This window comes from Mytilus edulis, chromosome 4, assembly GCF_963676685.1.
Source record: "Mytilus edulis chromosome 4, xbMytEdul2.2, whole genome shotgun sequence".
NCBI classification, from domain to species: Eukaryota; Metazoa; Mollusca; class Bivalvia; order Mytilida; family Mytilidae; genus Mytilus; species Mytilus edulis.
In genome coordinates this window covers 55,169,036-55,196,586 of record NC_092347.1, presented here as the reverse complement: position 1 = coordinate 55,196,586, position 27,551 = coordinate 55,169,036, and the positions used below count along the sequence as shown (strand labels likewise).

At 31.1% G+C, this 27,551-nt stretch overlaps 1 protein-coding gene across 2 annotated transcripts in view; it reads left to right on the top strand.

Annotated features, from left to right (window-relative positions):
* Positions 1 to 5,664: 5,664 nt before the first annotated feature.
* The window catches only part of LOC139519970 (AP-5 complex subunit beta-1-like), a 31,002-nt gene continuing 9,115 nt past the window's right edge, over positions 5,665 to 27,551 (top strand). Inside the window, exons 1-16 of one of the 2 annotated variants that reach the window (XM_071312300.1) lie at positions 5,665 to 5,826; positions 9,105 to 9,193; positions 11,192 to 11,306; positions 12,054 to 12,185; positions 12,880 to 12,992; positions 13,448 to 13,481; positions 14,107 to 14,262; positions 15,477 to 15,551; positions 16,356 to 16,493; positions 16,962 to 17,097; positions 18,445 to 18,598; positions 21,687 to 21,776; positions 24,015 to 24,150; positions 24,857 to 24,992; positions 26,544 to 26,650; positions 27,203 to 27,275. In XM_071312300.1, coding sequence (XP_071168401.1) covers positions 5,725 to 5,826; positions 9,105 to 9,193; positions 11,192 to 11,306; positions 12,054 to 12,185; positions 12,880 to 12,992; positions 13,448 to 13,481; positions 14,107 to 14,262; positions 15,477 to 15,551; positions 16,356 to 16,493; positions 16,962 to 17,097; positions 18,445 to 18,598; positions 21,687 to 21,776; positions 24,015 to 24,150; positions 24,857 to 24,992; positions 26,544 to 26,650; positions 27,203 to 27,275 — 1,786 coding nt within the window. In that variant the 5' untranslated portion in view covers positions 5,665 to 5,724. Of the gene's footprint in view, positions 5,827 to 9,104; positions 9,194 to 11,191; positions 11,307 to 12,053; positions 12,186 to 12,879; positions 12,993 to 13,447; positions 13,491 to 14,106; positions 14,263 to 15,476; positions 15,552 to 16,355; positions 16,494 to 16,961; positions 17,098 to 18,444; positions 18,599 to 21,686; positions 21,777 to 24,014; positions 24,151 to 24,856; positions 24,993 to 26,543; positions 26,651 to 27,202; positions 27,276 to 27,551 lie in introns of both variants that reach the window. The other variant, XM_071312299.1, reaches the window with a different exon arrangement.

Below are 27,551 nucleotides of genomic sequence, written 5' to 3'. Positions count from 1 at the left end.
AAGTGGTGGTATAATGATTGGGTCAACATTAATACATAGCAATACTAATATGATATAGTTATCTTTATATCACCATAGGCCTCAGTCACAATCGAAACCAAAACAAATTAGGAAAAAAGCAACTAACACATTGATATTAAACAACAGCCAGTATCAAGACCTGTACTACGTTATTCAAAAGAACTAATAATAAAATCATCATTTTCCCATAATAGTAAAGTTGTCTTGTGTTAACATCGAAGATTAATCATCTTTATCTAATGTTTTAAAGTTCTGACAAGTGCTAGAAATATGCTGAAAGAGTTCATCCCTCAAATTATTTATATGAAGGGAGTATTCGATTGAAAAATGACGCTCAGCTGAACAATACGATTTTTTGAGTATCTGGCATTTTCAATTCCTAATGTAATGGGTGAGCACCAATTCTTAATTAAGCATATGAACTACCTTTCTTAAAATCAATATTATCTAAATATTTTTCTTCTTGAAACAATCTTTAAATAAAAACTGAGTGTCAAGTATGCCAGAAAACACATAATGTACTAAGTTTTTACAATTAGATAATTTGACAAAGACACAAGCGGGACAAGAAAGTCACACGTTGTCTAAGATTTTTTACTAGTTGTTATTGGCTTTTATACTTCACTCCGTTCTATTTAAGCAGTCAAATTGCGTTGAATGTATATTTCTATGTCATATACAGTCACTGACCCCGTCACCCGATATCACTTTCCCCCATGAATATATTGAAATAGAAGTTGCCGAAATGTTCATGTCCGTCATATTTGTTTTTCATAATAAGTTTTGTTGTAAATCATCAGTCCTGCACCTCCCCAACCATTATAAAAGAGGCATATTTTTCTAGATTTTAAAATAAGCTCGGAATATAAAATTGGTATCCCTACAAATATATTGAGTGTCATCTATCAGACTATGTCTGATCGATTGCTATCGAAAGTGCTGTGTATTGTTTCCGTATTTCGTGGATTCACATTCCTGATTCATTATTGGAATTGCTCATCTTTTCTGAGCACATATTTCGTCCTATTTGTCATCTTATTTTTTAAGATCTGGGTATGTATTTGTCTCTGTTTTTCTCATTTTGACTGACGCCACATTAGTCTCTTATTTCTACGACAAAATCAATTTAAATAAAACTCAGATGAGTGACACACGGGGTAGAAAGTGCTGCGACCAAAGAGGGCGGGTAGTGTAATCCAACTCCGATATATTTATTTATGTAGGTAATTGTCATGAAACCTCACTCCCCTGATACGTGAAAGGGGGAAACCGAAGATCTTGTGAAAGAAGGTAGATCCAGACACACAAAAAAACAAGCGAACTAGAACAGCACAGACTGACAGTGGACACACAAACGACGAAATATAAAGACAAATAAAATACTCAGACACGTAAAACGAAAGATAAGGAACGAGCAGTTGCAATTAGCATGTGTACCAACTTCCATATAATGAGACAAATGTCCCGCATGAAAAGAAGAATTGGAATCAAAACGGACAACCACAAATATTGCAGAGAACAGAGTTGTTTTTTTAGAGAAAATTTACCGGGCCAATACAAACAAGACAGATGCATTGTCGGAACAATGGGCTGTTGGAGTAATGGGTTGTCGGAATAGTGGGCTGTCGGAGTAATGGGCTGTCGGAATAATGAGGGGGGGGGGCAAGGGGTTTAACTGTTATGCTGTTATGGGGCAATTTAATTCTTTGTTATCTGTATTCAGAGAAGGATTCCATTAACATATACCCATCACAGAAGTGAGGTCCAGGACAATTCAAGTATATCTTATGATTATCCTTTGTAATAAATTCCATTTTTTTTATGAATGGGTATTTAGAATTATCTTAATTTTTTGTATGAGAATAATGTTCCTTGTTTTCCGTACGAACATATTAAATTAAAACAATTCTTAATATGACAAAAAGGAAAACATATGGCCAGGAATATCTGACAAGGATCTCAATTAAGGACTAGGTCCTAACAACCACTTAACCTTTTATATAATATGGTACATAGACTCAGCTCTGTGAGATTCTTTTCAAAGCAGAACCAAATGCATTGTACAATGAAAGTTCCAACCATGTACTTGGGTCCGAAGCTGCACATAACTCACAACAAACAAAGATTTATTTCGTTTCAAGCCATTGTTTCCCTACTAAACTATGTATTCTACTTACTAGTACACTTGGTACAATCAAAAACCTCAGCTGATAAAAAATTGTTCAAATAAGGCCTTTGAAAATAGTGGAATAAATTGCTTTTAGAGTGTCAAAATTCGTTCGAAGTACTTGATAAATTGCATGCTTATAATTGGTGCTTTTGATTTTTCTACCCTATATACCACTTTGCCTCAAAGTTTTATTAAGAAAAATTCACACACCTCATTAAATGGTCATTTAGAAAAAGTCAGAATATTCAAACTCTTTTAGGTCACTTTTTTTATTAGCAACAAAGGGAGCTTCAGTCAATATATATAAACAATACACCAACGTTTCATGAGAACTGCTGAAAACATTTTTGTGTTAATGTCTGAAAACTGGAAAATCACCCCTTTTTAATTAATAAAACCCGTTAACTCGGAAACGTAATTATCTAAAATTTATAAAAATTGAAAGTTACAAATGTACCTCATGTTAATAGATATAAACAATTCACCAAAATTCCTTGCTTTGTGAAAGCATTTTTGAGATATTATCAGAAAACTGAAGAAAAAAAAACCACCAATTTTATTAAATAAAAACCCATTACCCAGAAACTTAAAATCTAAAATTTATAAAAAAAAAAAAAAAAAAAAAAAAAAAGGGAGCTCACGTCAATAGATATAACCAATTTCCCAAAGTTTAATGCAAATGGTTAAAGAGTTTTTGACTTAATGTCCAACATGTTGACATACTGATATGTGAAAGACCGAATTATTTTAATATTTCATTTACTGTTATCTGTTTTTGTCCATTTTAATTCCTTGTTATCTGTTATGAGCCAAATCAATTTGCTGTTTTGCTGTTATTGGGACCCCCCTTGCCCCCTCAATAATGGTTGTCGGAATAATGGAATGTCACCAAAGATTCATTTCTGCAGAGGATGAGGATTAATTCTCATTAAAATCTTGCTTCAGTAGTGCAGAAAATGAATAATCTATCCTCTTATCCTCTTAGTTTACAAAAATAAATAACCAATCAAAAACTAATCCTCCCCCCCCCCCTCCCCCTACTTTTTTATATATAGTTTTACCGTGGTGGACAATGCACGACTATATTTTAAACAGATTAAGATACAAGTATCATATATACGATCATCATATATACAGAAAAATTAAATAAAAACCCATTACCCAGAAACTTATAAAAACCCATTACCCAGAAACTTATTACTGAAAAATTATTACACCAGGGTTTTCGATATCACAAACTGGTCAAAACATTTACTAAATTTTATCACCGGTATAAGGAAATAATTCGTAAATATAACTCAACATGCAGACATCTTATACGTTCAGGTATTTCACATCCAAAATTTTATGGAAATATTCTTTATAAAGCACAAAAATGTCAGTATTCTCCTCAGAAACTAACAAAACCTTTAAATAGACTTATTAAAAGGGGATATAGTTACGATACTGTTGTCAGGTCATTAAAGATTGCATATTTTGGCTTTAACATTGATTCACTGATAGGGTCTTTGCATCGGAACTAAACACATTTATTTCTAAAAAAACAGTTGTTGGCATGACACGGGTTATGTTCTTCTCATATATTTTATGATAGTATGATACTAAACCCCTAACGGGAGGGATTGTACCTGATATTCATATGATGAAGACATAATCTTTCAATCAGTTTAATTGAGGTCTGGAGCTGGCATGTCAGTTAACTGCTAGTAGTCTGTTGTTATTTATGTATTATTGTCATTTTATTTGTTTTCTTTTGTTACATCTTTTGACATCAGACTCGGACTTCTCTTGAACTAAATTTTAATGTGCGTATTGTTATTCTTTTACTTTTCTACATTGGCTAGAGGTATAGGGGGAGGGTTGAGATCTCATAAACATGTTTAACCCCGCCGCAATTTTGCGCCTGTCCCAAGTCAGGAGCCTCTGGCCTTTGTTAGTCTTGTATGATTTTAAATTTTAGTTTCTTGTGTATAATTCGGAGTTTAGTATGACGTCCATTATCACTGTACTATTATGCATATTTTAGGGGCCAGCTGAAGGACACCTACGGGTGCGGGAATTCTCGCTACATTGAAGACCCATTGGTTGCCTTCGGCTGTTGTTTGCTCTATGGTCGGGTGGTTGTCGCTTTGACATATTCACCATTTCCTTTCTCAATTTTAGAATTTACATTTTAACATGTTAAAGGTAAAGACATTTATATATGTGTCATATATGATATATATGCATGTCCCTGTTCCAAATATTTCCAAAACAAATATAGACCCCCTTAATTTTACTGATAAATCAAGTTTAGAAAAATTACATTTGTCTTTCTGTAAATATATCCTCGGAACAAGAAAATCTTCATCAAACATAGCTGTGAGAACAGAGCTAGGGAGATACCCACTCGAGTTGCATATAAAAACTCAAAGTATACTTTACTTATCAAGATTACTAAATTCTGAAATTAATCCATTATTATACGAATCCTTTTTACTTTCTAAAAGTTTAGATAATTCAGGTTGCTATACCTGGTTTACATATGTTAAAAATATTTTGAAAGAGGTAAATATGGACGCATCCATTCTTGAGGAAAACAAAAGAAAAAATTACTCAAAGTTGTTAAAAAAAACCTTAAAACATCAATTCTTAAATTTCTACACAAATATGTTTGAACAAAAATTTGAAAAAATAGATAAAAAAAGTAAATTGCATTTATATAAAAGTTTAAAGCAAAATTTAGAAATGAAAAACTACTTAAACTGTAAATCTTTTGAAAAGAGAAGGAACATAACAAAAATGCGAATTAGCGATCATAATTTAATGATAGAAAAAGGAAGACATTTAAAAATACCTAGAGAAAAAAGACTATGCACATCCTGTAATACAATGGAGGATGAAGCCCATTTTATTTTATACTGCAAAAAAATTGCTAAACTAAAAGATAACTTTATAGGAAATGTAATTAAACATATGCCAGATTTTATGTCCTGGCAAGAAAATGAAAAAATTAAATATCCTCTTTGTCCATCAACCTCAAAAGAAGTAGAAAGCTTAGGGTCCTATTTTAAACAGGCATTAGAACTGAGGACAGGGGACTCTTGATTTATTTATAAAATATATTTATATATCATATAGATAGATTGTTTTGCTTTTTTGCTTTTTTTGTTTTCATGGTTTGTTTGTTAAATGTATTTTGTGTATGTTTATATTATTTGTCACAAACTTATTGTTCAGAGTTTATATGACAATAAATAAATAAATAAATAAATAAAGTTAAAGGTTATACTTTTAAAATATCATACCTTTTTAACGTGTAATGAAATAAAAATTCGAACAATCATGCACTCTTTTTATGAATAAAGGTTATCATGGTTATACTACAGTGTGTTTTCTCGTGTGATTTGTTCATTGCGAGAAAATATGCTTTCTTATTTTATACCGACATTTCCGTCTTTTTGTCTGACCGATACCCGACATTGGTCTAAAACTATGTTAAAGGCCTAACATTCCTCTACATTGAAGATTTCAATTGAAATTTGACCTGCAAAATGACTTGTGAAAACATTGTTTTGCAATTAAAATGTGACATTGAAAGGGGTTCGGTACAAAGAAAATTTTCAGATAAAAGCTACATATGTGACATTTTAAAGGTATATTGTCAACGTGAATTTGCAATATTTAAGGATGTTCCCCGGAAAACTCCTAGTCCGAGATTACTATGACGTCCAACGGCTGTTTTGCCAGACAAGCTGTGGCCCAGCTTACTCTGACGTCCAACGGCTGTTTTGCCAGACAATCTTGGCACAGCTTGTCCCAGCTTGTCTGGCAAAACAGCTGTTGTCTGGCAAAACAGCCGTTGGACGTCAGAGTAATCTCGGACTAGTAAACTCCCCAAAATCTTGGACTAAATATATGTATAATTTAGTTCTAGACAAAAATTCTAACAATTAGACATACACACTCTGGAAGTGTCTATATCATAAAGATTACTCTGTGTATAACCAAAATCTGTATAGTTAGAAGTAGTCTGAGATTACTCTGATGTCCAAACGGCTGTTTTGCCAGACAAGCTGGGGCCGTGGGACAGCTGGGGCCGGGCTCGCAAACTTGTGCAATATAAAATTTTACTCTGGACAATATTCCCCAATACTCATGCAATAACCCTATAATATCAAGGTACCATAGTATATCAATAATATGTGTATCAATAGAGATAAAGATAAGCCTTACTATTACAATGTTTTCAATAATCATGCAATCACAATAGTAATATAAACTTTTTTATCAAATATTAAAACTACTGGCTATGAGGTAGTACAAGTATAAAGCAATGTGACATATAAGACTCATGACATAAAGGTTAAAGGTCATTCTCAGAATCATTCAAAAATCTATCTCCCTTCTTACAAACTACGCTTTCATATAAATCATACCCTGAATCATCTCTTTCATTTTGTCTTTTACACACATTTACATAATATAGGGATATAGGGTTATACCTACCAAATAAGGGTTACGGCGTTCCATACAATTCATTCATCTCTCATACAACTCAAAGTAAATAAAGTGCATTCTTCTTACCATATAAAGCGAATACATGTATACTAAATTCCATATGTCCAAAATACTGCAAATGACTATCAATCATGTCAATGAAATATCATTCTGTTCCAAACAATATAGATACAAAACAATATAGATACATTTGTATATATAGCACAAACTAAAGTAAATGTAAATTCTCCATTTTTTCTCAAACAATACCCATTTCAAATCTGGGGGTATGTCCCAATCAGATACAAATGTATAATTCTGACCACAGAGAAATTCACCTGAGCTCTCTAAATAATGATATATAAATTGTGCAGGTAGAAACAGTTACCAACGTGCGGTCAAGCACAGCTGATTAATACTAAATACTCTAATGATTAAATAATACATAGATAAACTTATCAATAAGTAATAATGATAAACTATACAACATGTACAAAGAAGTGATTGAAATAATAAAATCAATGCAAACTGTATCTGCCACACAACTTCTTAATTTACTGGGAAAAAAAGTAACTGGGAACAAAACTATGATTAATGAATTGATTTATGTGGGGTTTTCAGCATATTTCAATACCATTGTCTTCAAGATTGCAATCTTCTTTGTGTTGTTTGTAATTTAGAATAAATTACCGAATTTTTCATTCTACTAATGAACTCAAAATTGTTAACTTTTTTTTCAGATCTACTTCCTGTTCCCGTCTTGTTTGCATGAGACTTTGAATAAAATGTATATTTATCAACATATCAACAAATATAGGACGGAATTCAACACCCAATCATTTTTAGCTCACCTGGCCCAAAGGGCCAAGTGAGCTTTTCCCATCATTTGGCGTCCGGCGTCGTCGTTAACTTTTACAAAAATCTTCTCCTCTGAAACTAATGGGCCAAATTTAACCAAACTTGGCCACAATCATCATTGGGGTATCTAGTTTAAAAAATATGTGGCGTGACCCCGCCAACCAACCAAGATAGCTGCCATGGCTAAAAATAGAACATAGGGGTAAAATGCAGTTTTTGGCTTATAACTCAAAAACCAAAGCATTTAGAGCAAATCTGACAGGTGTAAAATTGTTTAGGTGTAACACCACTAATTCAGGCCCGGCCAGAAAGCACATACCAGAAAGTAGTACATATTTAACACAAAATAGTTCCTACGCATGGACATAACTTTCAAAATATTTAGAATATTTTATTAATTGTGGTATCAAATGAAAGCTGCATGACTGGTGATCATTGCAGAACAATTTTGGACTGATAAATTTGAATAATAAAAAAATGGCATGAAATTTAAAAAGGAGGGTACATTTTGCCTTTTTGTCAGATTGGAAGTACCTGTTTTGGTACATCCGAAGTTCCGGGAACCAGTTCTTTCTTACTTCAGACAACCTGTTATTATCTTGAATATTATTATAGATAGAGATAAACTGTAAACAGCAATAATGACCGAAATGGTCAATTGACCCCCTAAAGAGTTATTGTCCTTTATAGTCAATTTTTATAAAATTTTTATAAAATTTGTAAATTTTTATTAACATTTTCCACTGAAACTACTGGGCCAAGTTCATAATTGTAAGCAGCAAGACTGTTGAGTAAAGTAAGATGTACAAACACATCACCATCACCAAAACACAATTTTGTCATGAATCCATCTGCTTCCTTTGTTTAATATTCACATAGACCAAGGTGAGCGACACAGACTCTTTAGAGCCTCTAGTTCTGTAACTTGATACTGTATTCATAAGGATTTGTAAAGAAGAAAACTGCAATTTATACAAGTACTTTCTGAGGATGTACAAATTTACTATCTAGTCATGCTAGTTGAGATTAACATTTCAGAAAAAAATCATGTTTGAAATGTCAGCCTCTGTGTTAAATTGGTCTACATATGATGATCATCTGTATAAAGGGAAATAACTCTAGACAGATTTTTAAAATTTTCAAATGACGTTATCAAATGTATTAGCAAATATGTATATATATTATTAATAAAATTACTATAACCGCAACTCTTTTTCCTTTTATCATGACTATGCCCATGTCATGATGACGAGATGCTGACAACATTTTATGATACTTTATCTCATATTTTTATTTTTAAATTCACACATTCATATTACCCTCAAATTTAAATGAATAATTTATTTATTATGAATTAGTATGATTGTTTTCCAATTGAGATGTTAAACCTTTGTGCCTTGAGATTAAATAAACCTAATTCATCCGTTAACAGGGTTAATATGTTGATAAATGTTCAGATGTCATTTTTTATTTTTTTATGGTATGTTGAATTAGCCTTTTTTTGACTTTTTATTCAGGGCTCTTGTTCATAATTTTTTTGATGTTCATGAAACTAAATAGCTATTTTGTATTTTAGGTGCTACATGATTCAGCAATAGCGTGTCGTCAAAAGCAAGAGTTTTTGGTGTTGCTTGAAGAGCAAACTTCATTTAGTCGTGGAATTGAGTATGTATTTCAAGTCATTATACTATGCATTCAAGTTTGAAGTTGCTTTTTATTTTTTTTTATACATTTTGTACTTTATTTTATGATAAATTTTTAATAATGAGAAATTACATTTAAAAAATCCAAATTAGTTAACTGGTTATCATCAATGTGTCTGTCTCCTTTAATTTACAAGTAACCATGTGGTAACTTTTTGATCATATTGATTTTTATGTTTTCTATAGAGCTAAACATGGAGATTAGCATTTCTACATGCATGTACATGGAAGGGTGTTGCTAAAAGGCGGAAAAGGAAACCAGAACAGAATATGAAATGGGAACGGAAAAAGAAAGAATTAAAAACCAATTGTTCAGAGAACAATTGAAAGTCTTTCCACATCAAAGAAATTTTGATAAGAAGATAGTTTCTTCATACTGATGTGATAAATAATGGTTGAATTATACTTTTGAGTGAAGTAAGGGAGATAATATGCTACTTCCGGTGAAATGAATGTCACTTCCGGTCTCATATGATAGTTTCTTTCACACTGATTCTAAAAATATATAGTTTCTATCTACTTTTGTATGTAGAATGGGACATAATTGGCCACTTCCGGTTTATTGGAAGTAATTTTTAGTCTTCAGTAATCAGTTTATGTATCTATATGACAAAGTATATGGATTCTGAGTACTTTTATATGAAAAAATTGCAAAAAATTCTACTTCCGGTTTTCTCAGGGTCACTTCCGGTAGCCATTTTTCAAGGTCATTTGGCGCCTAACCTTTTGTACGAAGTCAAATGATTTTATAATGTTAATAGTTGAAGTTATAATCAAATAACCTTATATTAAGACATCTTAAATCACTTCCAAACTTTTAAATGATGCACATGTTGTTTGTTATTCATATTTCATTACTGTAATGTGTTGCATTCTGCAATTGACATATTTGACCTAGATATGACAACTGTTCATGCTGGCTGTTCCATAACTCCTCCCTCTGAAAAATCACAGTGCCAGCCGTTTGCTTCTTTACAAACAAAAAATGGAGGTTCAGGGAAGAGCCTACACAAACGCTTTTACACTGTTATATCGCTCAGGCAAAAATAATCAGAAATATAATGCTTACCCATGTTAAAACTACAATAAAATATAGCTTGCATCAATTATTTCTTATTTATATTTTGCGAATTTTAAAAAAAAGTAGCCTACTTGTATATACGATTTGCACAGTGCCCTTACAAAGTTAGTTCTAGTCATGTCCTAAGGTTTTCAAAATCTGAAATCTGGTGAAAAAATGTTTGCTATTTGTGTGATTTCTTTTCTTCAGTCGATATTGATTTTTGTAGTTCTTTCAATTTTTTACCCTTAAATTCCATCAATATAAATATATTTTTCCGTTTCTGTTTCCGTTTCGTTTTTCGTTTCCGCTGTTTAGCAACACCCGCACATGGAAATATTGTGAAGACAAAATGTCTGCAAATAACAGTCGAATGGGTCACAGCTATACAATATTACTTTAATAGATATGTAGCTGTACACCCATTATAAAAAGGAAAAGAAAAACTTGACAGACATACATACATGTTTTCATACATGTACCACATGTATATATATAAAATTAACATTTAGGAATTATCTGCTTTCCTTGATATGCAAAATGCCTACACACATGTATTTTAAATCAAAATAGACCATGGAGGGAAATTGATCTCCAGTGACAACAGATTAAAATTTGTTATGTCTAGCATGCACAGCAGTCCAAAAGGAGTGAGGGCATAAAGGGTCAAAATGTGGACTACAAAAGTTTGTTCAAATTCCATCATTAACTTCAAGTTTGTCTTAAAACTAGAATAATTTCATGTTGATCAAGACTGTACTTATTGTAGAGCAAGAAGATGAATTAAATTTGTAAGCTTTTGAAATATGACTATTGTTTTTACTGGGATATTGTATGGTTCAAAATGAAAAGTCACCTGCACTATATGCAGTTTTATTTTAAGCATCTACAATTTTGCAGTATAGAAGAAGTTTTGAGATCCCTGAAAGAATGTTTGGAAGGCAACAAAGATGTCTTATTTTCCTGCCAGCTTCTTAGTACTATGACAAGTTTGATGATACAGTTTGAAATCCTTGTAAGTATTTGTATGCTGATATATCAAATAACAAAGTGAAGTGTTAAAAACAATTTACAACTGCAGTTTAAGACAGAATACAGATATACATTGATTTGTGTGCCTCAAAACAGTTTGTACTTTTTCTTAATCTAAAGGATTGCTGGTTGATCTTGGTTGAAGTTCCATAGTTAAGAACTTTGTTAAACAAGCACTAAGTTTTAATGTTTTCTTTCTTAAATATCCCATTGAAGGCATAAGATTATAAAATAGTAAACTCATATACTTATGTCGTCATTGCAAATTCAGATATTAATATAAGGTTTTTATTAATGCGACTGGGTGGGTATTGAAATGATAACAACTCTCATTCTAATATCTGATACATTTATCTGTTTGTATTTAGATTTCCTGAAATTGAAATAATTAATCTTGCTTTTTTTGTCCATTCTTCATAAATAGCAAAAATATCTTAATTTACATTATACATCTTAGAAAATATGCTTAGGTTAATAGATACCTCAAGAATAAACTTGATTAAAAAAAAGCAACACCAAAGATGTGTAACATAATATATCATTTATTTTAAAAGGATAAATGTCAAAATCATTGTCACAATCTATGCTGTTACACTGTAGATATACATGTACGAAAATTGTGGTGTATAATGGGAAAACAAACCTATACATTTCAATGCATGAACATTTATCAATACTATAAGAAGTATATAAATTACTACTTATCAGTTAATAAGATATATTATTTCAGACTACTGATATTTGTACATCCATTATAAAGATATTAACAAAAGCAGTTACTTCTGCTGTTGATTCTTCAGAGAGCTGCTACTACAAATCTTGCTGTTGTCAGTGCTTGTCCCAAATAGAAGAATGGAAACCAGTAAGTAGATAATGATACTTGCTTAGAAAATTATGAAAAATTGAATTTCAGGTTCATAAAACAGAGCAGATAGCAAGTATGTGTAGGACTGTAAAGCGTAAAATTGAATCAAGCTTTTACAGAAAATATCAAGCAACTGTTATTATTTTTATTAATTTTCAAAGCTGCCTGCTTGTTTTCTGCTTACGTTTAGCTGCAATGAAACATCTTTATCACCATGAAAAGTGACAACTTTCCAGACAAATTTTTCATTTGAATGTTTTGAAATAATATCTGAAAAAACCAACAAAATGATATAAATGCAGGGATGAAAAACAACAGATTATTATTATGTTGATAAATATCTAGAACTTATGATGTCTAAAATGAGCAAAGAATATGGCATGAAAGAATTATTTCTTGATTCCAAAATTGTGTAAGCATTTAAAACAAATTCTCAAAAAAACAAGTTCTCATTTAGATAACAACTTATTAAATGTTGACCTTTGACAATGTTTGCCAGGCTTTTTTTAAACATGTTTAATGAATGTGAAAACATTATATTTTTTCACTCTCAAAACTTTTAGTTTGGCATATTTAGTGTGTACATCATTGATATAGAAACATGTGCTGTGCTCATAGAAGTAACTATCATTTAACTTGTTTAGCTAAAATCAGTAATTATATTGTAGATTTGATTTTTTCTACTTTTCAGGGGACACTTTGGGCAGATAGGGAATACATTTTAAAATCATTTAGACAAGAAAAAAGTTATATACATCAAGATTATGCTACATTGGTGACCAAAATAGTGGTCAATGGTGTTTGGTAAGGTTTTATTTATACAAAAATTTCAAAAAACAAAAGAAAAAAAAATCACATGGGGAAACAAATTCAAGCAAAGTAATATTTTTTAGAAAAATGTATAAGATAAATTCAGAGTTTGATTTTTGTTTCTAATCTTTGATAACTGACAATGAATTTGTTCCAAATCTTTGATAACTGACAATAAATTTAAGATTACTTACAAAAATGTATTTTCCATGATGATATTACTGGTTAAAACAGATAAAAGTCAAAACAATTTTTAATTATGGCAATGTTCTTCCTGTCAATTTTCTCACAAACATCACACTTATTTATTAATTCTACCTTACATGTAAATCAGAAATGTTCCATATAGTAGCAAAATAAAAAAAATAATTACAAAAATTACAAAAACATACTATTTCTGTTATTAATTTACATTTATAAATAACTAGTACTCTTTTTTAATTTGTAAGTGGCTTCCATCAGACAGATGAAAATGGTGAAAATGTGAGTATAGTAGGTAAATTATAACTGATTTAATTTGTTAATTTAAATAAAAGGGTAAATAATATTGGAAAGATTTTGATAGTTATGTCTTATGTTATAAGAAAATCTTCCTGGACCCTAATGTAGAAAATTTTATACACAAAGTAAGGTGTCCAGTCACTCATTGTCATGATAAAAAAAACATTGGTTGTAAAGTTCTACCAAAAATATAACCATAAAAAACTTGGTACTACTTGATAATGATTTCTGCTTGGTAAAATATGGTTACTATGACTTAAATTTTAATTTGTTGACAGTGGACATTTGTTTGTTTTAAAATGATTGATTTTAAAATAAGAACCTCAATTTTATGCATGAATTATTTAGTTTAAAAAAGAAGAGGAGGTATGATAGCCAATGCAACAAATCTCCACAAGTTACCAAATTTTTGGTGTGCTGTGAATATTTTATGAAGGTGACTAGAACAAATATAAAAAATAATCTGTTAGAATTTTATGCATATTTGGGTAGTACTATAAAATCTTAAAGAATCTATACATATAATTCTTGAACAGCCATTTATTTTAGTATCTTGTAATCAAGGCTTTATATTGTTTGTTATCCTGTTTATTTTTTCCTATTCAAGGGATTTCTCAGACAACAATCAGTAGAACCACAAGAATTTAGACAAATGGTCTCTATTATCATGGAAAATCCTGAACTTTATACTCCAAGTGGATTGTGGCATGTGGTCACATCTGTCAAAGAAATTGTCCAGAATAATCATAACATTTCACCCACTGTATGTATAAAATATCAAATTGTTAAAATGTGCATAAACAATGTAGGTCTATGGGAATAAATTGAGATTTGTTATATTTAATAGCAATTTGCCATGTTAGAATCAATGATACAGTAATGAAAATAATAATGATTTTTAGGTGTCATACATTCTTTATTGTGTATGAGGCTACGTAAACATTTATACACTTGTAGGAAATCATGTTTTACTGTACGATCAGGGAAACAGAAACATAATAAAAAGAAGATAAATATAGGCAGATTTTACTGTAAATTCCATTGGAAGAGTTGGAACAAAACTTTTAAAAAAAAAGCATCATATTAGCTTCAACTTATTTGGTTTCAGAACTGGATATATTGAAAAAACAAAACAATTATTTTGACTTATGTAAGATTGTAAGGCATTCCTGCCAACTGTCACTATTTGTGTGGGATTTCCCCCATGGAGGTCCACAATTTTAAACAAAACAACTATTTTTACAATGCCTTAGGCTTATAAAAGTATGAAGAAGCCAAAAAACAACATTTAAATGTATTTGAAGGTTTTTTAGGACTATGACTGCCATCTTGCACGCAAAACCCCCATGTGCATTTTGAAAAGTTGTCAGGTATGATATGGAGAGTATTAAAGGATGTTTGCCCTAATTGCAAGCATGGTATCCCAAGACCATAAAGCTTGTTTTCAGAATTGAGGTTCAATAATAATTTGAAATAAACATAACTGTTTATATAACACATAATACAAGATATTTAATAAAATAACCTTTCCTAAGGTATAACTTAGTAGAGCTAATCAAATTCATTGTTAAAATTCCAGAGATTTTTCCACAAATTTCATCAGTTTTAATACTCAAGGGAGATAAAATACATACCGGCCAACTTTTCAAAATTCCCATCGGGGTTTTACATGCAAGATGGCTCTTTTAGTCTTACAAAACCTTCAAGGGGGCCTTCAAATGTATCTTAATGTTGTTTTCTGGCTTCCTCATACTTTTTAAAGAATATAGCCATTGTAAGATTAAATATTTTGTTTAAAATTGTGGACAAAATTGCTATTTCAAAATTTCCATTTGTTAGCTTTCATGGGGGAAATCCCCTGCAAATAGTGACAGTTGGCAGGTATGAACATAATCTAACCATTATGTTGTGCATTGTTTTTTTAACGTACAACTGTAAGAAACATTATTTTTAATTGTGATTTCGATATGGTTTCAGATATTCAAACCTCTGATGTTACATCACATGTCTACTATGGATCCGGTTATTCTTCATTTAATTATTTTTATTATGGTAAGTTATAAAAGTTAGCATTGTTTGTAGTATGTGAGGAAGTCAGTATTTAGAACTTATCAACAAGGCTTAAAAATGGGGTCGCAATTTGGGGGTGGAGAGTTCTGATCCCCAGATCCCGCTTACTGTTATCTGGCTTACACTATGTTCGTAAGCATTTCTCATTTTTTTTGTAATTTCCTGTGTCCCGCTAGACTTTATTTCCCGTTTTCACAGCACAATAATTTGACTTTCACATGTTACGCTAACAAAAAATCAGCAATCTCGTGTCATGCTTAGACCCCAGTGAGACCCACTTAATAAATAATGTATACCTGAACAAAATTTGAAACATATGTGGGCTTTTACCATCCCTGAGAATTTGTTTTCAGGTTTTGTTTTTTCGTTATCTCTTTTCTGTAAGCTGAATAGAATGCATATTCAACAACAAAAAAGGAACTGAAAGATTACATCACTAAAAGTAAAATTTCATTAATAGATATTTAAAAATTACAAAAAATGGCCTGATGCTGCCAAATTGTGGATAGCTTTGTATCTGCTTTTAGACTTATATTTGAGAATTTCACCATCATTAAGATAAATAGATGAAAAGAAAAATACAGTGCTAAGAAATAAAGTAATCTGATAAATCATTTTTTTAGAAAAAACAGTTGGCAATAAAATTGAATAAATGATGCATTAATAATCATATGTGTCCCTGTATGTCATTATACTAATCTTTAATTCAGATTTTGAGATAACTGACCAGCTTTGATGAGCTATGGATTATTTTCATGTCAATAACAATGATTGGTTCTATTGTAGGTAGAGTTTGAAAATGAGATACTAACAGAGAAAGAAGAATCCCAGATCATTGGCAGTTTAATCAGAGGATTAGATCACCCATCACTGGTTCCAGCTCAGAGATTGTTTTTTGCTCATTGGCTAAAACAGATATTAATGGTATGGAGGAGTGTCTATCTAGTTTTGATTGACATATCTTGTATGTGAATACTGGAATGAATGTCTTGACAATAATCTCAGCCAATATTTTTTATTTAATTAAGAAATGACTAAACTTTGACTATGAATATCCGAAAATCAAAAATGTATGAATGCACACAGAAAAAATATTTGTAAACAGAATTTTGACTTAACTTTAAAATTTATAAGGAGGGCAGGTTTTAATTTGTTTGGGTACTGGAGTCTTAAATATGATTATTTTGCATAAGTTTTAAAATGATAAATAAAACCTGTCTAATCCAACTCATTCATATCTACATAACTTTATTTTATTCGACATGTGTTGAAAAACAAAGATTAAATCACTATTGACTCTTTTTGAATATTCTAATACAAGATTTCAGTTAAGATAGATTTGAGGTTTATGCATATTTTGATTTTGACTGGTGTCACGTCTGTGTTTTTCAGGATTCAGAAAAAGACTATGGGATAAAGAAGTATCAGTTGAATTTCTATCCCAGAGTATTTGACCCACTTGATTGTCAACTTAGTAAACTAATGTTATTGAATTCATGCATTCCACGATTAAGTGAGCTGCCAAGTGGTAAGGATTTTATATTTTACAATGACTACTTGTGAAATAACACTTTTGCTACCTTAATAATTTATGAAAGATTCTGGAATGAATTATGAATGGTGTATATTCACTTTTAAAGTAAATTAGCTAAGGCTGTGAAATTAACATCAATTACCATTATAAGCTATTTTTATGTCGTAAGACATTCTTAAATACTAAGCTTAAATGTTTCAATCATCAACACAAAATTGTAAACTTGGCTATATGAACTACAAAAAATAGACAAAGGATAAAGAAATATAAATATGTTTATGACACTGTTACTTTGTTATGATTCAACCCTTGTTGAAAAAGTTTCTCAGTTGATATAAGAAGAAGCAGCCATTTAGAAAAAATCTGCAGACAAATTCTTCATTTCTTTATATGGTTATGCTTTCAAACTTGAAAATGTTCGAGTTCCATTCATATATTTGAGAAATTTTCATATTTTGTATTCTTACAAAAAGATAATTATACCAGCTAAAAATTTATTCACCTTTTTTAATTGAAAAGGAAATTTACTCTTTGCGGCCTCTTATTTTATGTTAATGTTGTGAAGAAGATATACCTGAAATACTGTGTCTCAATAAATTAGTTCTTTATTCCTAGCTGTAGCCTAACTGTAATTATGATTGCTTTTTGTCAAAGGAATGTTGTTTACTCATAGAAAAAGAAACAATTATTTCCCCTGTTACATGCTTGTAATGTTGATATCTATGTCATTTCTAACTTTGCTCAGTGTTATTATGTTATGTTATATGTGTTGAAAAGAAGCATATTGTTTTAATTTCAACTATTAGAGTTCTTCTTCTAATGTTTCACTGTATACTTTCCATCATAGAAATGATATGTTTTATAATTGCCTAGACCAGTGTAGTTAGTCATCACATTGTTTTGTTTCATTGTTGAGTCATATTATATACCGCAGTTATGAATGTTGTCATTTTATAAATATAAAAACAAGGAGGTGTGGTATTATTGCCAATGAGACAACTATCCACCTGAGTTGACATAAAGTAGGTGTATCTGAGCAATTATAGGCCATGGAGAAATAAGAAAAACCAACACGGTATGGTTGATTGTAGAAGCCCCTACCTGATATTGTGAAATGAGAAAACTAATGACAATTTGTAACAAAACCATATACAAAAAAACAAATTTTACAGACTGAACCATAAGCCAATGATGAATATTTACACATATTGCTGCTGCATACAGGCATCACCCATCTTTTGTTTTGTTTTGTCAGATTATTCTTAAGATTGAAGTTTGAAGAGTGTTAGTTATTAGTTTTTTCAAAGATGTTGTTCAGTCATCATACAGTTTATATTGTAGATATGAATGGTGCCCTGTTATTGGCTAGTGTAGGATATTTACACAAGTTGGTGTGGCATACAGGGAACCACAGAGCTGTTGTTGTTTTGTTCAGAGCATTATTTGGCATGTATCAGAGACATTGTAGCAGGTCTTTTTCACAAGACATCAACAGGTATGTGAGCTGTTGTGGAACATGCTCTTTTAGTTTTCTCGTTTGAATTGTTTTACATTGTCATTTTGGGGCCTTTATAGCTGACTTTGCGGTATGGGTGACATAAAGATGTTAATTTTGTCATTTTGGTCTCTTGTGGAGAGTGGCAATCATACCACATCTTCTTTTTAGCTCACCTGGCCCGAAGGGCCAAGTGAGCTTTTCCCATCACTTTGCGTCCGTCGTCGTCCGTCATCGTTAACTTTTACAAAAAACTTCTCCTCTGAAACTACTGGGCCAAATTAATTCAAACTTGGCCACAATCACCATTGGGGTATCTAGTTTAAAAAATGTGTCCGGTGACCCGGCCAACCAACCAAGATGGCTGCCATGGCTAAAAATAGAACATAGGGGTAAAATGCATTTTTTGGCTTATAACTCAAAAACTAAAGCATTTAGAGCAAATCTGACGTGGAGTAAAATTGTTTATCAGGTCGAGATCTATCTGCCCTGAAATTTTCAGATGAATCAGTCTGCCCGTTGTTGGGTTGCTGCCCCTGAATTGGTAATTTTAAAGAAGTTTTGCTGTTTTTGGTTATTATCTTGAATATTGTTATAGATAGAGATAAACTGAAACAGCAATAATGTTAAGCAAAGTAAGATTTACAAATAAGTCAATGTAACCAAAATGATCAGTTGACCCCTTTAGGAGATATTGCCCTTTATATTCAATTTTTAACCATTTTTCGTAATTCTTAGTTATCTTTTACAAAAATCTTCTCCTCTGAAACTACATGTACAAGGCCAAATTAATCCAAACTTGGCCACAAACATCTTTGGGGTATCTAGTTTAAAAAATGTGTCCGGTGACCTGGCCATCAAATCAAGATGGCCACCATGGCTAAAAATAGAACATAGGGGTAAATCGAGTTTTTGGCTTATAACTCAAAAACCAAAGCATTTAGAGCAAATCTGACGGGTGTAAAATTGTTTATCAGGTCAAAATATATCTGCCATGAAATTTTCAGATGAATCGGACAACCCGTTGTTGGGTTGTTGCCCCTGCATTGGTAATTTTAAGGAAATTTTGCTGTTTTTGGTTATTATCTTGAATATTATTATAGATAGAGATAAACTGTAAACAGCAATAATGTTCAGCAAAGTAAGATTTACAAATAAGTCAACATGACCGAAATGGTCAATTGACCCCTAAGGAGTTATTGTCCTTTATAGTCAATTTTTAACAATTTTCATAAAATTTGTAAATTTTTATTAACATTTTCCACTGAAACTACTGGGCTAAGTTCGTTATAGATAGAGATAATTGTAAACAGCAAGACTGTTTAGTAAAGTAAGATGTACAAACACATCACCATCACCAAAACACAATTTTGTCATGACTCTTTCTGCTTCCTTTGCTTAATACTCACATAGACTAAGGTAAGCGACACAGGCTCTTTAGAGCCTCTAGTTTTATCTTTCAGTTACAGCTACTTCTGAAATTAATCTGTTGATTTTTTATTGAAAAATCTAAGAAAATAAACTGAGATAAACTGAAATCCTAGAGAAACGTCTAGCTTGTGTGCCTAAATTTGGAAATTAAGTGCTTGTTAATGTTGCAAAAGGCGCTTTTGATAAAGGTACAAAAGTGATGATATGGAAGTATATTGTATTGGATTTTAAAAGTCTTGTTTGATGTTGCATTGTATTGCATTATAAACAGTTTAATTCATTATATTCTACACCAGTTGGGATGTACTGTGGATTCATTTATATTCATGGGTATATTTTTGAGGGAGATGTTACACTTTTGTAGGATATTTTAGAGGGAGATGTTACACTTTTGTAGAATATTTTGGAATCGATGTTACACTTTTGTAGGATATTTTAGAGGGAGATGTTACACTTTTGTAGAAAACTTGATTTCATGTTTTTGTTGGATTTGGAAAAAAACACTACAAGAAATTTTCTTTTGCTGAGCACAATAAATTCATAGTTCCCCTTTATCCCCAAAAATAAGTAGCCCACAAATGAAAATGACTCCACAACGAATAAATAGAATAAAACACCTTTGATATCTTTTGTTCTTTTTTCTTTGGCTGGCTGTCTAATTAACATATGCCCCACACCTAAAATAATTTTTACTGTCATACACTTCTGTCTTTACAAGAGATTTTAGGATTCAGTTTACTTTTCTTCTTGTTCTCCAAAGATAAACATGTTCAGCATTTCTTTTCAAGATATTGTCAACTCCTGCAGAATACTACTTAAAGTATATTATGTACAAATCAACCTTAGCTTGCTGAATAATCTGCTTGCCTTGGCTATTTATTGTTTTAAAACTTTGAGTGGTTATGAATTTAAGGAATTGTGCATATACTGAGTCTAATGTCTCATATATTTGTTTTTGTATAGTTTTAGTAATGCTGCTAAGCATTAATACCAATGTTTGTATTTATACTGCAACTAACTTTATTTTTATGCCCCACCTACGATAGTAGAGGGGCATGATGTTTTCTGGTCTGTGCGTCCGTTCGTTCGTCCGTCCGTCCGTTCGTTTGTCTGTCCGTTCGTTCGTTCGTCCGTCTGTCCCGCTTCAGGTTAAAGTTTTTGGTCAAGGTAGTTTTTGATGAAGTTGAAGTCCAATCGACTTCAAACTTAGTATACATGTTCCCTATTATATGATCTTTTTAATTTTAATGCCAAATTAGAGGGTTTACCCCAATTTCACGGTTCACTGAACATAGAAAATGATAGCGCGAGTGGGGCATTCGTGTACTGGGGACACATTCTTGTTTTTCCTAAATATAGTAACATAGCTATATTTTGTATAATGTCAATTTCATCATGGAGCACTTTCTCCACAATCAGGGGTTCATTTAGGGATAAAGATAAGTTAAAAAGCTATCAATGTATTAATTTAAGTTGCAGTATTAAAACAATTTAAGGTCAATGTCATAAAAATATTTTTAAAAATAGTACTCCACGCAAAAGTGGGGAAAGGCTCAGTAGAAGCTTGCCCTTTCCCAGTTTCTCGGTTTCATACAAAAAAGTTTTTATTTTCCTGACATTGACCTACTATTGTATATCTATTGTTATTTTTTTTCAGATTTATTAAAGGATTAATATCAGGATTTCCACACTTCATTCCACATGCTTTAGATTTCCTGGAATGTTTGAGAGAGACAACATCTGATAGGTAAATTTATAAATATTACAAATATATTTTTGGTATTTTATGTGAAATAATATGATAAGTATACATGTGCATTTTCTTCAACTTTGAAGTAATTAGATAATAATGCATTTGAAGTAGCATGACTACAAATATTTGGACTATTCAATAAAATCTGTAAAAACCAAACACTGATCTCATGACATTGAGACTTGTAGTTTTGTTCACAGTAGACATATATTCAGTTTCAGTACGATAAATAAAAAACAAAAAAAAATCATTGTTTTTAAAATAAATTAAATATAAAATTGAAAACCACTCAGATGCCAGAATTTAAATGGAAGTCAGATACATATTTATGCATTCCATTACAAACTATGTAAAAATAAGTATTTTTGTTTTATAAAATTAAACAAATAGACTTAAATAAATCTAATGTACATGTTCCAGACCATACAAGTATTTGGAACGTACGCGTACGGGTCTAGTACGAGCTGGACCATACAGGTATTTGGACCATATGGGTTTATTTTAGACAAACATTTATCAAAAAAATTTTATTGAGTTTTACAAATTAACATTATTACAATTAGATAAATAAAGTGAACAAGTAAACATTAAATTGAAATTAAATTGTTCTGATTTTAATTGTATCGAACTCCTGTTTTTGGCACTCTCGCCCTGGGTGAAACCTGCTACCACAAGGAACGTCTGATTTCTGTTCATGCATGTTCCTTTGCATTTGCATCTCTTACATGCAAGAGAAAAACTTGCTTGTTTTGTGGCAGTATGCAAGGAAATTCCGTCTGTACTGTTCAGTTTCACATTTTGTTTACTTTTAAATATCTTAGGGGTCATCCATAATTGTCAACCATTTTCCAGAGTGTACAAAACATACACTTTTTCATACCCCCACCCTCCCTGAAAAAGTGTACATCAACCATTTTCAGATTTTCAAGACAAGAATCAATCATTTCTAATAAAAAGGAGATCCTTTCTATCATAGTTTAGTTGTATATAGAAAGTTGCTTTGAAAATAAACTTAAACATGTCTGACTGTTTTACATGTTTTATTCTTATTTTTTTTTTAAAGCGTACAGTAAAAATGTTGATTTTTAAACCCTTCCCCCAAGTGTATGTTTTGTACACTTTGGAAAATGGTTGACAATAATGGACGACCCCTTAATAACTTCAATTCATTGAGCCATATTCATGTACATGTATTACTGACTGACATGCTAAATGCATGAGATTAATGGATTAAATTTACGTGACTTTTTAAATAATCAAAATATTATGGGTTTTTTTCCAATCACTATTGAACATTTTATATTAATTCAAGATTTCAGTTATGTTTACCTGTAATATACATTCATATCTTATAAACTTGATCTACTTCTTATAATTAGCCTGACTGTACACGTACGGTCCGAACGTATGCATATTTTAAAAATGTATGCATACAGTTCGTATTGTACGCTTACAGTTCGTATTGTACGCTTACAGTTCGTATTGTAGGCTTACAGTCCAAATACTCATACGGTCTGAAACATAAACACTTATAACTGTCCCTTCCTGGATTTAAATATTTCAGTTTTGCAAGGGAATCTCCACACTAAAATTTACATTTAAAGGGACTATTTTTCGTTCCCTATTGTCAATTTTCCTTTTTGGGATGGTGATGTTTCTTCTGCACCATCTTACAGAATTTATATTTCACAACTCTTTTGCTATTTCCATGTGTGTGGTGAAGTTTTAGATTTTAACAAATGTAATCAATGTATAACTGGTAAATTATGAAGTCAGGGATTTCATTACCAGGAAAAAAATCCAAACTTGTACTAAATTCTTCCAAAGATATAAAGATTTGTTTTTGAAGTTTGGTTAAACCTGTAGGAAACTTATTTCAAACGTCATAGTTCATATTCATTTTGTACAGATATGCTTATCATGTTTATCGTCCCAGGACATTTACAAACAATCGTTCTTATGTTGTACTGTTACACCACCGTTCTAGGTTAGAAGAGTGTTGGGATCCCCTTAACATTTTCAACCCCACCACATTCTTTTTGTATGTATAAAAAAAACTTTTATAGCTGACTATGCAATATGGGCTATGCTCATTGTTGACAGTGACCTATAGCTGTTTATTTCTGTGTCATTTTGGTCTCTTATGTAGAAATGTCTCATTAGCAATCATACCACATCTTCTTTTATTTGAAATTGTTTGAATATTCATTTAGAGAACTGTTTTCTTTTCAGCTCGATGTATTTAGAAATACTAAACTTACTACATTCCCAAGTTACATCAACAACCTCTGAGGATTTAGCAAAAGATTACCAATACTTTCTTCAGGTTATGAGGAAAGTTTCATTGCAGAAAGAGATATCACCACATGTAAGTGTTAGTTCTTACAATACAGAAAAAGATATCACAACTTGGAAAGTTTAATAATGAGATAATCCAACGAATCAAGATTATTGGTACACAAAATTGATGAATTTTAACATTGTCATCTTAACATGCAGTAACCTGAGTAAAAATATATATAAGTTTTTATACTGGTTATCATGCAGATTTACATTTTTGAAGCTGTCAATTTAGTAATGAGCTCATATATAAAGGTTAGTTATTTTCAATATATTTAACAATATGATCCATGCAAAAGGCAGTAGACATGAAAACAGAAAAAAAATTGTTTAAAGACACATAAAAGTATTTCATTTATTGTGATGGGATCTTCTAATCTGAAGGTCAAAATAAGAAATTAAATAATAACTATCTTCTGGATTTATTAATACAAATAATTTGGCCTGGATTGGATCCACGTAGTAGAACCTTGGACGGTAGTTTTTACAACAAGTATCTATTGCTATATATTCTTATATGTATAACATTGGACATTTTAATCTCTTTGGCTTTTCTGTCAGTGTGCTGTTCTGGATGAATGTGCCATATTTGTACTTGTTTTAAGTAAATCTCTTGTATCAAGGAAAATAGGACTGACCTTTGCACAAAAAAGTAATGTAGACTTGTTTTCATAGAAAAGGTTTTCAATATTAGTTCATTTTAAACATACATTTTAACCTTGCTCTTTTTGAAGGCAACCATTAACTTTCTAAACCATCTAGTACAGAATGCTGCCAGCATAGATGGTAGTAGTTGGATTCTTGGGAATGGTATACTGGCTGTATGTCACAATCTTCTAGTATGCCATGGAACAAAGCAGCTATATACAGGTAATTACTGCATAATGATAGAAAAATGGTTTACAAAGTACTACTTGATTGAATTTGATCTTAAATACCAAATAATAATAACTGTAAAGTAGACTTTTCCCTCAATTAATGTTTTATTTTATACATTTACGGACATGATTTCACATGGAGCACTGTGTGCTTTTTATACCCCCACTTTTAAAGTGTTTTTTAAGTGAGGGTATTCTGTTAAACCTCTGTCTGTCCATCCATTCTTCATTCTGTCCGTCCCATGAATATTTTCATTGCATCTTTCTCAAGAACTTCATTACAAGCATTTCTGAGAAGGTAGGTGGCGGAAACTGCATCAGTTTCACTTGTTCTAAATATAAAGCTCTAGAAATAGACATTAGCAGCTGTCAGATTTTAAAGTATAGTTCTCACAAATAATTTTGCAGAACAAACCTGTGTGAAAACTTCATTACAAATAATTGTTTAATATTTTTACGTCATTCTATAAGATTTATGTTCAGAGAAAAGTACTATATCCTATCGTAGTCTAAAATCGATCATCTTGTTGGTTCGTTGGGTATTTGTGTTTGTACTTATCACATGGGAAAACTCTGTATTGATGTCACTTAGCTAATATCAGCGTTCAAAGTTAGTGCAGAATACGTTTGTTCTACTCTTCTAAATAAAAAAAACATTTCTAAAGATACGTTTTCATTGATATTCAAAAGTTTGTGTAAACATGCCATTTTTCTAATGGCCATTTTAAACCTGACTTCCGAATGCCTAAAACATTTCAGAACTTCACAAAATCCCACTTCTGGCCTCCATTGCTTTGTGTACATTCCGTTCAGCGTCATTAATCTTAGTAGCAGACAAAAAAAGTCAAGCGAATCATATTTTTATGAATTTCAAAATGACAAGCACCTTACATTTTCCTTGATTTTCTAACAAAAAAAACAACATCCAAAATGAAAGGAAAGCTATATGAAAAAAATGATGTTCATGACATAAATTTTTTTAGGAATAAAGAGTAGGTTGATAAAAAAGATTTACATTTATTTTTCATAGAATATTTTTTTTTATTCAATATAACAAGATCAATATTCTGACCATCATGTACGTTGGTAAATATTCATACAAAATTCCATTGCTGTCGAATGTCATGACTTAAATTGAGGTTTCCTGTTGAATAAACCCCCAAATTATTGCAAATTATTTCAAAGCAATATCACACAAACAAATAATATAATTGCCATAGACTGGAAAAATCCCCTTATTGACAAAAGAGCAATTTGAATGGGTAGAACTATCCAATGCATCAGGTGGTTTTGACGCCATTGGAATTTGAATGTAAACAAACAGTGTCAGCAGCTTTAGTATGGAACAACATCGTACATTTAGTGACTGAGAAACAATTATGAGTAACATAGCTTGACAATACAGGGTAATAAAAAATTAAAGCTATGTCTGCAGAAAAAATGAAAAAAAAAATGGCCATAGGTGAACGACTTATCAACATCTTAAAGTATTTTTTTTCAGAAATCGATGATATAACAAACTGTACATGTATTTATATTACAGACATTGGTGATATTCTGTTTAATATGATGATGTCCTATGACGACATGGATATTCAAGACAGAGCTTTATTTTACTACTCACTCCTGACTTCAGCAACATCAAACAAGGTAAGGGGAGGTAACTGCTGTAGCAGTTTTGTTTGAAGCATATTCTCTGTTTGTTTTGTTTTCGAAAAATAAGCTGAGTTGATTATTCCATATCAAATTAAAAATGCAAAAAATTAAAAGGTTTTTATTTCCAATGTGAAAACTAATTATGCATGTAAAATGTATTTATAGAAAATAACGATTATTTTTATATAAAAAAAAAACCTAATCAAAAAGTAGTTATGAGAAAAAGTTAGTAAAAATGAATTATGAAATAATATCATTTTAGAATACATTCATAAAACTAATCAAGACTGAAGAAGTTTTTTTGGGTTGATAAAATTTCAATGGCATCAAGAATGCCAACATGTAATAATTCATTAAGTGACAGTAAAAGGTTTTTTTAAATTTTTGGAAGTAAGAACTAAAACTGTTATATGTGTAGTTTTCATCATTAAGTGGGATTTTTTTTTTAAAGAATTCCTGCTGATACTAGTATCATGTGATGGACACTAGCTTACTCTTAAATAGTTTTAAATGGATGAACATGCATATCTTCATGTTTTATTATAGATTCAAGAGTTCCTTAAGAAAACATCTGGGACACAGAATTTTAACCAGACTATTTCTACGTTACTTCCTGAAGGTAATAACAAATATACTCTAAACCAACTCATTTTCATATTAAAGCAATTTATTTTTGTCACTTTCATTGGGAGAAAAATAACACAAATGTGTATTTTTGCCATTATGTACAGCTTGGATAATAATCTAAATCCCTATAATTATAAATTCCACAACAATATTAGAAAATTGTTGAAACAAATTGCTGCAATGTTGGTAGACTCAGCTGTTCAAAACACCAAATTTAGTATTCACGAAAAGAATAAGATGAATTTCAAAATCTGTTTGACTGTGCACA